The 14571-nt window shown below is 42.0% G+C and overlaps 1 protein-coding gene across 1 annotated transcript in view; it reads right to left on the reverse strand.

The window, feature by feature from the left end:
- Positions 1-14571, reverse strand: part of LOC141467352 (contactin-4) — a 252592-nt gene that overhangs the window by 75328 nt on the left and 162693 nt on the right. The window contains exons 6-8 of the mRNA XM_074151834.1: positions 9861-10064; positions 2312-2414; positions 1518-1702 (exon numbers count right to left, since the gene is read on the reverse strand). Of these exons, the coding sequence (XP_074007935.1) occupies positions 1518-1702; positions 2312-2414; positions 9861-10064 (492 nt within the window). The remainder of the gene's footprint in view (positions 1-1517; positions 1703-2311; positions 2415-9860; positions 10065-14571) is intronic.

The raw sequence follows: 14571 nt of genomic DNA on the forward strand, positions 1-14571 counted from the left end.
TTGCAAGGAAGGCGGGTTTGGCCGTGGGTTGAGCAAAACTGCACAAATGATGAGTCTTTTCATTTACTGTCCACATGGGAAAAATCACGAGAAACGTGCATTGTTTGATGAACAGAAAAACAAATCTTCAAATCTTTTAATTAAAAAAACGCAGTTTGAATCAACCCCAGATTCTTTCCTTAACATGAAAGATTTCATTTTGTTCTTGCTATTTCGCTCCTTTTTAACATTTTCTCATTTTTACATTTGACTCAATTTTAAAAGAAGTCTTCATTTAAGATGGAAGCCCCCAAAGTTCTGATTTCTAAACAAAACATCCTTTAGAAATATTTCCAATTTTAAAAAATCCCTATATAGGCCTTTTTAAAAAGAATTCCATTATCCACCAAGTTCAATCCAGTTTTGCCAGGAGGGTTGATTTCCAAACTCTTTTTCTGTGGCAAAATTACTATAAATCTAAAACGTTCTTCTCATCTCTGGGGTTCAACTCAATCTTCCCTGCTGACAGAAGCTGGGCCCTCAGGAGTATTTTGGGGGAGAAAATACTGAATTTCTCTCCATGTGTTCGATAAAGAACGAGGCTCTATTATTATGCTCCTGAAGATGATAAACAGGGCAGCAACAAACCAAAGATTCGTGTGATGGTGTGGAGGTCTCTGCGTGAGGGGTGTGTAACCTGCAGCCTTCTCCCCTCCAAAAAATATCAAACAGAAATTAAATACCAAACCAAGAACCCACTCGTGCCTCTAAAAACCCTCTCTGTGACTCTCATCCACCTCTATGTGGATAAATCCCCAGTAACTCAGAACAGCTCATGCTTTCCCCCTGCAAGCTTGGTTCATCTCCCAGAAGCATTTAATTTGCTTTGCAAGACGGGGTTGTTTCCAGAAGAAGTTTTGGAGTGAACAGACACTTGTATCAGGTCTACAGGTACTAACACATCTTCTGCCTAACACAGAAGGCCTGTGAAGGTGAATTTTTGCATTTATATTGTGCCCAGACCAATGGCTGTGATTTGAATCCAAGAAGAGCACATGTACAACATCTTGGGGCGGAGAGGATTCTGCCAGCTCCAACAGGTTTAAATCCCAGTTTTCCAGGCTGTGCAACCGCTGACCCCTCTTGAAAGTGGTCCTTAATTGGTTATAAGCAATTAACATTTAGCAACACAAGCTGGGGCAACCCATACATACTAAATCCCAAGGTGTAACCACCACGATGCTCCACCAGAATTACCTGCTTTATCCACAAGGCAAATGAGCCGTTTGCGAGCATTTTCTGCATGTTTCCATGCCAATGTCCTTCCAGCGACGCGCTTTTGTTCCAACTGCTCAGATTCTCAATTAATACATGCTGTTCAGACAGGTTTTATCTCCAATTACACCCATTTTGAGATGTGCGGTTTGTAAATAAAAGTAATTTTAAAAATACCCCCAAAAATTACTTTCTCACAAAATATTTCCTTGACATTGCACTTGCTAAAATACCACCCCCCACAAAGCAAACAGGCTGCTTACCATAAAATGTCAATTGTCCTCGTGCCACGTTTTTCCCTCTCACGTTTTCAGCTACACACTCATAGAGTCCAGCATCTTCTTGCTGAAAATTTGGGATTTCAAGAAGTCCACTTGACCTATGTCTCCTGGCTTTTCTGGGTATCTGTTTCCCATCTGCTCTCCTCCAGCTAATCGTAGGAACTGGGCTAAATAATAAAAATAAAGCAAAATAAGACTCATAGAAAAAGCTATGCATCTTGTTTGATCGACTTAACACTGTTTCATGTTTGAGGATGATGAAGACACGTTCGGTCTGAAGAGTCTGGCACAGGATCTGGAGTAATTTTGTTATGGGTGGCTTGTATATAATGTTAATATACATACGTATACCAATGGTTTACCACTCACATAGTCTTAAAAGCAGGAGACTGCATATTATAAAAATGCTATTTTGACAAAGTTGAATTTTGGGTTCTGCCACGACAATACACGCATTTTCCTACCAGTCCCACAGTTTATTTTGGAAGCGTTGCCAGTGTTTACTCTAGAAACAAGAGACGCGTTTCAAGTGTTGGATGAGACCTGCATGAGACAGGAGATGCACAACCACATCTTTACAAAATAAGTCACATCTTCTCTCTTCCTTGGGAGTTTACATTTTTGGTGAGCAAAGCCCCTGCTCCCCATGTCCCCTGTCTGTTCTTAATGCTTGCAATACATAACTCCTGCCGAGCGAAGTGAAGGAGTAGCAAGTCTTGCAGCACTGAGAAAGGGAGAAGCCAGAGGAGTAATAATAATAATGGATCAAAACTCACTTCCCCAAGGCAAAGCACTCCAGTTTCACCGTCGTTCCTTTCGCAGATGGAACCGTTTCTGGGAACTGCACTTCTATTTTTGGCTCGTACTCTCCCATCACCCCTGTGAACATAAAATAGATGCTAAGGCTTGGGTGAATTTTTTGCAATAAATTCGCAAGTGTTCCCGTGCTACCGCAGAGCTGTTCTATACGTCATTACTTGCCCAATTAATCCATTCATTTTAAACATGGCCTGTTTCTAACAGCCGTGTAGTGCAGGCTCTTCTCCCATTTATTGCCAGAGGAAAATCTGAACCAGTGCTCCACGCCATCTGCCAAAGATTAAAATTTCTTCATGGCTCTGTTACTTTTTGCTTTTGAATATTCAGGATTTTTTGCAGGTAACTTGTGAAATAAGGAAAGCAATAATAAGGGAGGTTCACCACCTTCTAGAAAATGAAATGCGGAACAAATAGCGATTAGAAAAAGTTTTAAAAGCACTGGAGCTAATCAAGGCTTCTATTAAACTTCAAGGATTTAGATGCACAGAGATCACATACTCTTCGGGTAATTTCTTTATTTTTACTGCCCCAGTAAATCACATACTGTGGCAGTCTCTTTATGAAATTGTGTTTAAAAATTTGTGCACATAAAAAGGCCATTATATTCATGATAAATGGCTACATTTCTAGCCACTGTACTGTCTTAAAACTAGCACATATAATTTCACCAATAGTGATTATCAGCTAATTGATGATTGCAGTTTAAATCTTCACTGCGCGGCGCTTCCTGGCCGTTGGCCAAGCGCGGGGCAGGCGAGGAGTGGGCAGTGCTGGATCACACCAGACGAATCCCACCAGTAGGCACACAAAGAGAAATGGGAGAGCCTGGGAAATACAGAATTGAGATAGCAATTGAGTTGGCAGAGACATCCACAGATAAGCCGGAGCTGCTCGTGGTGTTCATGGAGATGTTCAGGGCTGTTCATGGAGCTCTCTCTAGGGGAGAACTCTGTAGAGTAGGATTGATGGTTGGACTCGATGATCCCAAGGGTCTTTTCCAACCTGAATGATTCTATGATTGTAGCGCTGCTTTCCATCCCTCTGCTTTGCAAAGAGGATGCAAGAAAAACCTTTTTTCTTTACTTTTTCCCAGTTTTAGCACTGAAAATGCTCAGTATGAGAGTTTACATCAAGCCTACCTTTAATTGGTGACCTGTATATTACCTGTTCTGGTGCAACAGCAGGTTACATCATCTTTCTTCCAACCCGTTAATTGCAAATACACATTGCTGCTATGTTATATAAAGAGTAGTTGCTGCACAACATTGGTCATCAAAATTAAATGCATTTATTAATGATATGACTACTCTCTCCATAGTCCTGTCCTGGCCAGCAGATATAGCAGGAAAACCACAAGTCTATGTCACTGCTCCAGCATTTACACACTATAAAAACAAGAATTAGGGGTCACGCTACTCATTAACCCTCTACACGTTACCACTGCAGCCCTGAAGGGCTGGAAGTGTCCGTGGCAGTTAACATCATGGACAATCCTCTCTGTTCTCCTGATTGTGACTTGCCAAATCTTCACAATTTTGCTTAAATTTCTCCAGACGCCACGGTGAACATTTGCTGGGCAACCTTCAGCCAAGCCAAGCCCAGCTACTGCCCAGCAGTGTCCAAGGGCAAGCCTGGGTGTGAACGTCTGGGAGCAGAAGCACTGTTTTGCTGATCCTAGAACTTTCTGAGATCTTTTCCCAGAACAGTATTTCCAAGTTCTACGATGAAGACTGCAAATTCAGCAGAGGAAGAGCTTTTGAAGATATGCTTCCCATGAAAGACTGATGAGATTCAGGCAGCTGCTTCACCTTGGAAGATGCTGGCTTTCCGGCTGGAGACTTACTTGAAGAAACTACGGTCTCCATCAACCTCCTTGAGATGGCTGAAGAGCTCCTCAGTGCCTGTGCCACCACCCACAGCTCAGGCACACGAGCAGGGGGATGCAGCTCCCCCAAAACCCTCTCCATAGGCTCCATCAGCAGCCAACCGGAGGGTGGGAGACAACATGGTGGCCAAATACCACAGGAGAAAGGGAACTGGCCCGAGGAGCTGCCTGCCCCACCAATGCGCCAGCTACAAACCAGTCCTCAACAAGCAAAATCCACAAGAACGGTTCCTTCTTCTGCGCCTCCTCCCCTGCTGAGGCAGGAACTCAGTCCCCTGCGGCAAAGCAGGGTGTATAGCAGCCTGTGACACTAACGGGCTAGTTAGGAAATTAAGGCAGGATGTATTATTAATACATTATTCATTTAACAGAGCAGGAGACAGGAACGGGAGGGAGGAAAAATGGATTTTTTTGGCCTTCTCTTCACTCATTCCTCTTATTGTTCCTGTTTCTTTGCCTTGGGTTGGGTCAGGAGAGCAGGTGACGAAACCCCAGCCCAGGATGGGAAGGCCACCTGGGGCCACAGAATGTTGGCTCCAGCCACTGTTGCCCACAGCCCTGTGGCTCTGGCAACTGCTGCTGCCTCTAACAACTCCCGTTTTATCAGTGTTACTGCAAACTCCAACTACTTAAAAATCAGGACTCGTACCTGGAAAAATCACAAGGCTCCCACTGCAATTATAACCTACCTACAAATATATATATATAGGGAATGCTGGGAGTCCTGCACTCTCTGCTTTATAGGAGAAACATCAGTGCAGTTGAGATATCTCTATCCTGAATCCAAGACCATTTCCACGCAGACAGTCCTTATTATTCCTGCTGATCCTGGGTGATTTAACATCTGACTTAGCCATGCTGGTGGAAGGGATGGGGGAAGAAAATAATAGACTAAAATAGACATCGGGTTTTGTAGCTTGGAGAACGCTTCCAGTGTCATGGCACATCAGATGCTCTACACGTTTGCATTTCAGAGGCTTTTGTATTTTTTCTTCCAATTTCAAGGCTTAAAAAACATGCTTTTGGATGAAAGTCCCAGGAATTCAGAAGCAAGCTAATTTTTCTGAGGAGATGATATGCATTTCCTGACAACACCTGTGAAATGTTAAACTTTAATTGGCCCATACAGCTGCCGCTGATGGTAATTTCATTCCAGGACTATTTCAATTCTTTCCTACTATTACTGTTTTAATTCTGATGTAAAAAATCCAAAGTGTGTTTTAAAGAGAAGAAGGAATGTACCGCAAGAGTGACAGCTGTGAACACCTGGGTGCTCCCAACAGGCTTTGGCTGGTGTCTGCTGCCGGGTGGGGATGGCCCAGAAGGTCCCAAAGGTGCTGCGGTGGTGGTGGGGATGTCCCCTTTCAGGGGACACGGTGCAGAAACTGTGGCCTCGAGGGGACAGGGCAGCCAGATGATGGACACCGGTATATTAAATGGAGAAGAGTGTTGCAGGTTTGTTCCTTTTCCTCCCTTTTTTCCAGTCCATATCCCATGGCGAGCTGCCAGATGGCTTGTTTGGGAGAGCGCCACTCAAATTTAAACCTTTTTTAAAGGTTTTTTTCAAATGTAAAGCCTGTCTGAGCTGCAGTAAGTGCTACACTCCTCGTGGGTGCCTTACTGCAGGCTCTAGGATCATTCTCATCCTTTGGTGCCATATACATATAGCTATTTTATTCCCCAGAATGAAAATAGCTCAGAGAGCCCTTTCTCCACAACTGGTGCCAACTGGTATGATCAGGAGTAACACCTGTCCCTGCAGAACCCAAGCTGAAACCCATCCTTAATACCTGGATAATCTAGAAAACCATAAAATCTTTTTTTTTTTTTTTCTTTTATACACTAGTACTTAGAAAATGTGAAAGGGAGAGCTGCTTGTCATTCCTGAACACCTGTGCGGAAATATGGGGGCACTTTTCAGAAGGACAGATCCCAAATTGAAAATGTGCACTTTCAGGGACCACAACACTCGCACAAAGTTGTATTTAAATCTTCTATCCCCCGGCACTGACAGCATACTCGCTGCCATAAATCCATACAGCAACATGAAAATATTTAAATAGGGGGCGATCACGTGCATTTGTGGGAGGGAATTAAGAAGGACAGAGGAAAAACATCCTTTTCCCAGCACAGACTGTACTTTGTACACTATATTTATCATCATCAGATAAACTCTGTCCATAGAAACAGAGTTCGAGCTCACACTGACCACAACAGCGGCCTTGGCATGGTCTGTTCCCACCACCATCCCATAACCCTCTACGATATTTATCTCTTCAAGGAGGAAAAGCTGTATTATGGGATCACAGAATGATTTGGGGTTGGAAGGGACCTCTGGAGATCATCCAGTCCAACCCCCTGCCAGAGCAGGTCCACCCAGAGCAGGTTGCACAGAAACGTGTCCAGGTGGGGTTTGAATGTCTCCAGAGACAGAGACTCCACCACCTCCCTGGGAAGCCTGTTCCAGGGCTCTGCCACCCTCACAGGAAAGAAGTTCCTCCTCATGTTTAGATGGAACTTCTTATGTTCAAGTTTGTGCCCATTTCCTCTTGTCCTGTCCCTGGGCACCACTGAAAAAAGAGGATAAGAGGCGCCTTCTGCTTCCACGGCACATTGACAGGGGAAGGAACCCAAGTTCTGCCAACAAGAGCACGTACAAAAAGCTGTCGCAAACAACATCAGGAGATCTATAACTCCGCAGCTGAAAACTAGCAAAAGAGAAGCACAAAAGGCCCAGGTGGGGAAAGCAATCTGCCTACAGGATCTGATTTCATCCCCGACGCCCGTATCTTTTCCTTTTACGGATTACAGCTCAACTGCCTGGCATTGTAAAGCGAGCGGTGCTGGAAAAAACACGCTGAAAAGCTGGTTTTCTCCAGGATGATTACATTCAAGTAAAATAACCGTGACAAAACCAGCAGGTATTCAATGCAAAAAGCCAAAATGATTCACGACCGAGTCTAGAAAAATCACTGCCGTAAATTGAAGAAGAAATGTGAAATGAAACTTCGGGGTTCTGGCGGGTGAGATTTCAGGTGGAGGAAGCAGGACTCTTCACCAGTTGGATGAGCAGTTCCAACACTGGCTACAGGAAAAACACCCGCCACATAATTCATATACATCTCTATTACAACAACTGAATTTCTTGATATGAAACAGCACAGGGTCAGCCAAACTTGTGAGCATCTGAACTCTGTTTTCTTCCTGCAGCTCAGGAATTTGGAACTTTATTAACTTTTAAAGTGAGAGATTAGGGAAAGGAAACAAAAGGAAAAAGTCTTCTCTTTTTCTCTCTTTAGCTCAGTGTGAATTAATTAAAAAATCAAATATAGGCACTATTCTTAGAACTATGTGACCAATATTTCTTTTGAATAGTCCACCATTTGTTTCTTTCAAAGTAACGGGGCTATGTATCAACTACAGAGACCCATAATTAATTCTGCACGACAGCAAAAACGTTTTGCAGTTTAAAAATAACTTTGATTTTGAAATAAACCCAGAAATTTCACATGGAGGTTGTTGTAAAGTGCCTGGATTTTTTTGGAATTCACAAGAAGTATATCAATACAAAGCCAACGAGGCATTAAATTAGAAACTTTTAGCGACAGACAATTTTACGGATGCGTTGGAGGAGGTCGGACTACCCCGGCTGGGACGTCAGCCCAGGACTGAGGGACCTCAGAGTTGCACTGACCCCTCTGTAACTGGGGAGCTGCTGAAGGACAGAGGGACCCCTGGTCCCTTCTCCTGAGCTGCAGGAGGGCCCCCATGCCAGCGGCAGCCAGTGGGGCAGCTCAGTACCTACAAATGCATTGGGAGAGCTACATTATGAATTTTTTTCCACTTAACTCACTAATCGAAATTAAATGGGACTGAAACATTAATTGTTGATGAGCTACCATCCAAGCCTACTAATTTAATGGTAAAGTGTTGTTGGAAAATAACGTGTCATATACATTAAGATATACTGGACATGTTGGGTATGAACACAAAAAGTAAACAAGACAACTCTGCCAGTGGAAATACAATGTGCCTTGCATTTTACCCAATTCTGTTGTTCACACTAGGGAAGCAACATATATAATTTCTCTTTTTGAGCGTGATAGTGAGTTATATTTGGATTTTATAGGGTTATTCTATATGGAATGAAAAATGGAGACCTGCTGACTTTTAAAATGAACCTTGTCTGTGATAGTAGTTCAAGCCTATTTTAAAATACATATTTAGCCCGCGTTTGGTTTCAAGTGCAGCCATCTTTGGCTCTACAGATACAACAGCACCTTCCCTGTTTGACTCAGGAATGTTATTCCCCAGCCCCTCAGAGGTTCAATTAAAGTTTCATATCTTTAATAAACAGCAGAGTGCACTTCAAAGGAATGGGAGAGCATTCCTGTGAATTACCTCAGGAAGGCAATTAGTCCCTGTAAATAAAGGGGAGCGGGCGGAGGAGCGATGCACTGGGGTAAAAACCCTTGGTGAGGCACTCCACCATCAGTCCCCCCAAGCAATCGTCCCAGCAGCAGCCCCACCTTGGACTGGAGGCAGACACTGAGCTCAACTGGGATAAATGGAAGCACTTTCGGTTAGGTAAGGGCTGCATAAACATCCTGTTAATGTAAAATTTAAAAGAATTTCTTCTTCAATGTCAAAAATGTTAACATGAGACAAATTTAAATATTCCTCTTTATCTTTCATACATTAGATGACTTATTCTGGACTCGGGGGGACAGATTTACTGTCACTGTGTTTACAGAGAGGGAGAGAGAATTTGGCACAGACCTGGAAAAGCAGCCGTCTTCACTCCCTTCCCATCACCGACAATGTTTCCAAACTTCCCACCTCCAGGAACCGTGTTAATGGGAAGGAGATGGAATGGGAATGGGCTGGCAGCAACGAGCCCGTATTTTACAAGCAAGGAATTTTTGTCAAACACCACTAGGTGACAATGGATCTTCCTCTAGAAGAAGTTTCTAATAATGCATTTCTATTTCTGGAACAAATGTCCTAACTGTTATCCTTTAAACAGACAAATTTTAATTCATTTTAATTGCAAATGAACATGCAAATTTATTTTTCTTATCTACTCAAAAATGATGACGATACAAATCAATTCTCTGTATAAATTTAGAAAACCTCCTTTGGTTTCTTCTTTTTGCTTTTTTGTATTATTTCACAGACTACTAAAAATAGCACTAATTCTGCTGGGAAATCCAGCCTGAGCTAACGGTTACCGAAACAACAAAGTGCTTGTGTTCACTTCTGGGCTGCATAAAATGAGGAAAACCGTAGTATAACTCTACAACTCAAACTCTAAAATCTATTTTATTTCACCTGTCTTTGGCTAAGCATCACCAAGTGTTTTTCTTTTACAATTATTGCCTGATGCTGAAAGTTTTTCCAGTGGTGGGAAGAGCAACCTTGGCCCACAGCATCATAAACCCCACCACTGGGGGTGACTATGACTTTGAACCACAGCTAAAGGAGAAGCCTCCAGCCTCACTGAATCTTTTCCTTTACTCTGATATAAACATTTCAGGCCATTTCGGAATTTCTGGATAACAGCCAGCCAAAGGAAACAAAACAAACTCTCCAACCCCCAATTCCCCTCCTCTATGTCCTACCATCGTTCCGGAGGATGAGTGGGGTGGGGGGGCCCAGGACCCTGCTGTTGGTCACGGTGTTCGTCACCACGCACGTGTAGTTGCCCACGTCCGAAGCTTCCACCTTTGCAATGTACAAATTCCCAGTCTCTTGGGAAACGAAGCGGCGATTGTCCTGATGTACGAAGGTCGGGTACTCGTTGAAGATCCACGCGTAGGTGAGCTCTGGAAGCACAAGGTCCCACCAGCGTTAGTGACAGGGTCCACATCCCCATAGGGCACAGCCTGGGCTCCATCCCAACGTGGAGCTAAAGCCCTGAAAACGATTTTCTCCCTGCCCCCTTTGGTTAGGGAAATGGGATATATCACAGCCCATGAAATGATGAAAAGGTGAACATTTTGCAAGTTCTTACCTTTACAGCTACAAATATAAATTTCCAACTGTGACACTTCTGAGCCTACACATGGATCTAATAATATTCCTCCTTCAAGTTCTTCTAATCCAGAATATAATGCATTTTACAAGAATCTCACCTTTTTGTCATGAATGTTTCATCCTAACTCATGACTTTTTTTCTTTCTTACTAACTTTTTTTCCTTTAAAGACAGTTTGGAGGATTGGCTGAGCCACGTTATCACACACTGTACGTTTTATTCCTTTGGGATTTCTGAATCAGCAAAAAACCAAACACTAAATTAAGCAGCTGTAGTCTTCTATATGACTAATTAGATAGCACTGTGTTTTGTAAGGCATCTTTGGAAGTTATTTGAACAAGAAAAAAAAAGAAGTGAGAGAGATGCCGCAAGTGGTTGCAGAGTTTGTAAGGAAGGTCAATGCAATATAACCCTGTTATATTTGCCTGAGACTAATGCCCAAACATCCTGAAAATGCTTGAAGAACTAAAGTGAATACAAGATTGCTGCAGTTTTCCAAGGGAACACTAATTATACTAAAAAGCATATTCTTAGTTTAATACTCTAATGAGTCATAACTGTAATTGCCCTCAACTACCATTAGGTACTTTGGAAAATATATTCTGCCCTCATGTTCCACTGTTTACATATATAAGAGGCTGAGTGCAGACTGTTGGCTTTTATTTATTTATTTTTAACAACAGGATTACAAAATGCCTGCTTAGACTTTTAGGAAGATATGATAATTATGTTTATGTGGGAATATCTAATCATCATATTTACACATGTGCATCTAATTATAAAGTAACCTCATGCTGATGTCAAGAGGATACTCAGAGCAAACAAGGTACCACTTCTCAGCTGGCTTATTATTTTCTGCAAGTAGTTAGGTTTTTTTTTTTTAAATTTACTCTTGGTGAACAATTATCTTGCTCCTCCAGAAGCATCCAGCAATAGGCAAATAAACATCACTGCCCTGGAACGCACAGAGGCATTTAAATGTGTGTGAATCTTCCCGCAGCAGGTTTCCACCCGAGCCCCCTGAGCTCTGCAGTGCGGCAGTGTTTTCCATCGACCGTGCGGTGGTGAATCCACCACATGTTCCTCAGAAAAACATTGAACTGGGAAGGTCTTTCTGGATCAAGAATCCCCTTCCCAACCTGCCCTTTCCCAGAAGGTTACGTAGTCCTAGTCATAAATAAAGCCTAGAAGCAGCAAGGGTTTTGGTTCCTACTTTTCTGTTGTAAATTGTTATTACTTTACTTGCTAAGAACCCTCTAATTTCCAGGTTAAATATTTTCATTACTAGTCTATAGTGATGAGCTTCTGGGCTAATGATGCCTTCAGCTTAAAGTGTTCTTGCCTCTTCGCTGGTGAGAGCCATCAAGAGCCCTTCTGCCCTCATTTTCAAGACAGGCTCTCCAATCTTACGGTCGTTGTAGTGGTTTTTCCCAGCCTCTGCCTTAGTTAAAAGTCTTGAATATTTGTGTCCTTTGAGCTGAGTGCCAGCTTGGAAATCCCAGGTGAGCAGAAGGCAAATGTAACGTTGTGCGATAGTAAAGAGGTTCTGATCAAGGAGAGCACCAAATGGTGATGCTCTGGGACCCCTCCATGCAGGGGATGCTAGAGGAGACCTATTTCTAGAGCACAAAACAATAAAACCTCCCAAAAAGCCATCTTCAAACTCTCTTGATTTGGCTACATAAACCTGAGGCACATAATGAAGATCTGATGTTACAGGTCTGCCTTCCTTTCATTACAACAAATCATCATCCAGAAAAATACAACTCCCCAAATTACACAGAATTAGGTATTAGGAACAGTCTGTTATTGCTATATAATATTTAAAACAACTGGATAATTCTCTCTCTCTCAAGTAACGTGGGACTAATGGAATAGAGAGCACGGGGAATAACACCGACTGGAGCATCTTTAAGTGCATTTGCTTGTGGAGCAACATGTAAATAAATACTATATCAAACTCACTTTGATTTCCTTAGAGATCCTAGTGCAATATTTATGGCTTTTCAAACTTGACGGATTTCTTTTGATAAGGTTTCCCATACTAATTGCTCTGGAAGTGATAGACAGTTCACATCCCATCGGCAATTTGTAACAACTGTGTAAACAGACACTTAAAATCCAGCCTGAGATGGCTCCTGGTGGCTGCGCGGTTGAAACGTTTACTGAAGTTACAGCCACGGAGTTTTTCAGTACAAAAAACGAGCAGTAACAGGCAATTCGTGGTTCTCTAATTACACATTAGACTCTACATCTTTGAGGAATTTATTACAAACTTCTCCTTTCTAATCTGGGGCCCTTTTCATTTAATTTTGCCTCATTTACAATGCTTTTAATTTCCCCTCTAAAGGACATTCAAGTAGGTCTCTCAAAAGCAGAATATGACAAGATTTCTGACCCATATTTGCTGTTTTTAAGGACAAGCAGGAGCTCCATTAGCTGCCATCCCACCACCACCACCAGAGCATCTGCCTGGCTATCCACCGCAAAGACCCATCTTGGCCTTCAGTTCCATACTGGTCTTCATTGCCCCCATGACCTGGATTCCCATGCTAGATCAGAACGAGATTAAGATTTTTGGGTGACAAATCTTCACTTCTGTAATGATTATCAGCAAGGACAAGAGGATGGAGAAGTTACTTGTTACTTGAGGCTACACACCTCAAACACCCATCCATGCAACATCAGACAAGAACAGGCTGGACTCAAAGCTCCACTGACAGCCTTTTACTCAAGCTGCTATTTCCAAAGTTGTTTTACTTAAATGAGCAATACCAAAAATATATATACCAGAATAATACCAGAAGCCCTTTTCTTCACTGCTTTTATCCTTTTCAGAGACTCTCTCACACCAGTAGCTCCCCCCCCCCCCGCCCCCCCCCCGAACCCTGATGCTCTGTGGTTCAGGACCAAGAGCACTAACCACAAACACATACCCCATATCACATCCAAATATCAAGAAATATTTAAAATTAGAACCCAAGGCCTCTGCCACTATTGCCTGGCTAAATACCATGGCTTAACGAAATATAGAGCATCCAGTAGTTGCCATCAATTTAAGCAATTAAAAAGAAAATAAAGCCACTTGAATATAGAATTAGGACATTTAAGGGTATGCCTTTTCAATTTTATTGCCAGAGTGCCAATTTGAAACTTTCTCTAAATGATAGCAAGTGATGAAAAAATGTTACTGAAAGCTGAACAGAAAATCTGCTATGAGTAATTATTATAATTAGACCATATGGTTTGCCAAAATAATGTTCTCTGGTCTTCTGTCTTGTCACACGCGTACTATTTTGTCTTTGCCTTTTAGTACAAGAAACTCTTTTCTTGATTTTTCTTTTTTTTTTTTTTTTTAAAGTCTCTTCCATAAAGTCAGGGCTGCCACTTAAAAAGGTCTCTGTAGCTATTATGGAAAAAGCTATTAAAACATCAAGATTATGGTAACCATAAAGCTGAATAGAAGAATGAAATTTTGAAATTAGTATTAGCCAAAAAATAGGGGTCATTTATCATTTTTAGTAAGAACAGTGTGGTACAATACACTATTTTTTTTTTTATAGGTATTTCTGAAAGTTACAGAGATTAATCCAATCTCTAATGATTCCTGTAACTTCTATACTCTCACCTACTATGTCACTCTCAAGTTGAACAGGAGGGAACTGTTTTTCAGTGTGGAATAAAAGATTTGCAGCATTTCCTGTTTGCAAAACGAACCCCCAACCATATCCCTTATCTCCCCCCCATCCAGTTCATCAAAGCCATTCGAGTCACAAAGTCATATTCAATTCTGGACAACATATAATTTTCACTTATAGAGAAATAGGGTAACTGCACCCTGCGACGGGCTCGAGTGGGTAATGCCTCGTCAACAGCGATGTTGTATAAGCTTCATAAAAGGCCCATTTTTGTTGAATCATTTGGGTTTTTTTTATTTTTTTTTATTTTTTTTTTTTCTCTGATTGCTTGCATTCTTCAGAGTTCAAATTTCTCTTAAGTGGTACTAACAGGGTGTTTTGATGGTTATCGTCTGGGCAATGATAAAGTGTAACTGATTATCTGATGAGTGTCCTGTGAATTCATTCTGCATTCACATCTTGTTTACTAAATTTTGCTGACTGCTTGTAGGGGACGTTCATTACCTCAAATTTCACCGCGATTTGATTAAGCAATCAACGTGAATAACATCACACGAGCTGGAAAGGAAGCCTGATGCACCACAGAGGGCTCTGGGAAAAAGAAAGGATCATCAGGGAAAGAAAATCCCTGGCAAACGTACCATGTATGTGGCTCTACC

This window comes from Numenius arquata, chromosome 8, assembly GCF_964106895.1.
Source record: "Numenius arquata chromosome 8, bNumArq3.hap1.1, whole genome shotgun sequence".
Lineage (NCBI taxonomy): Eukaryota > Metazoa > Chordata > Aves > Charadriiformes > Scolopacidae > Numenius > Numenius arquata.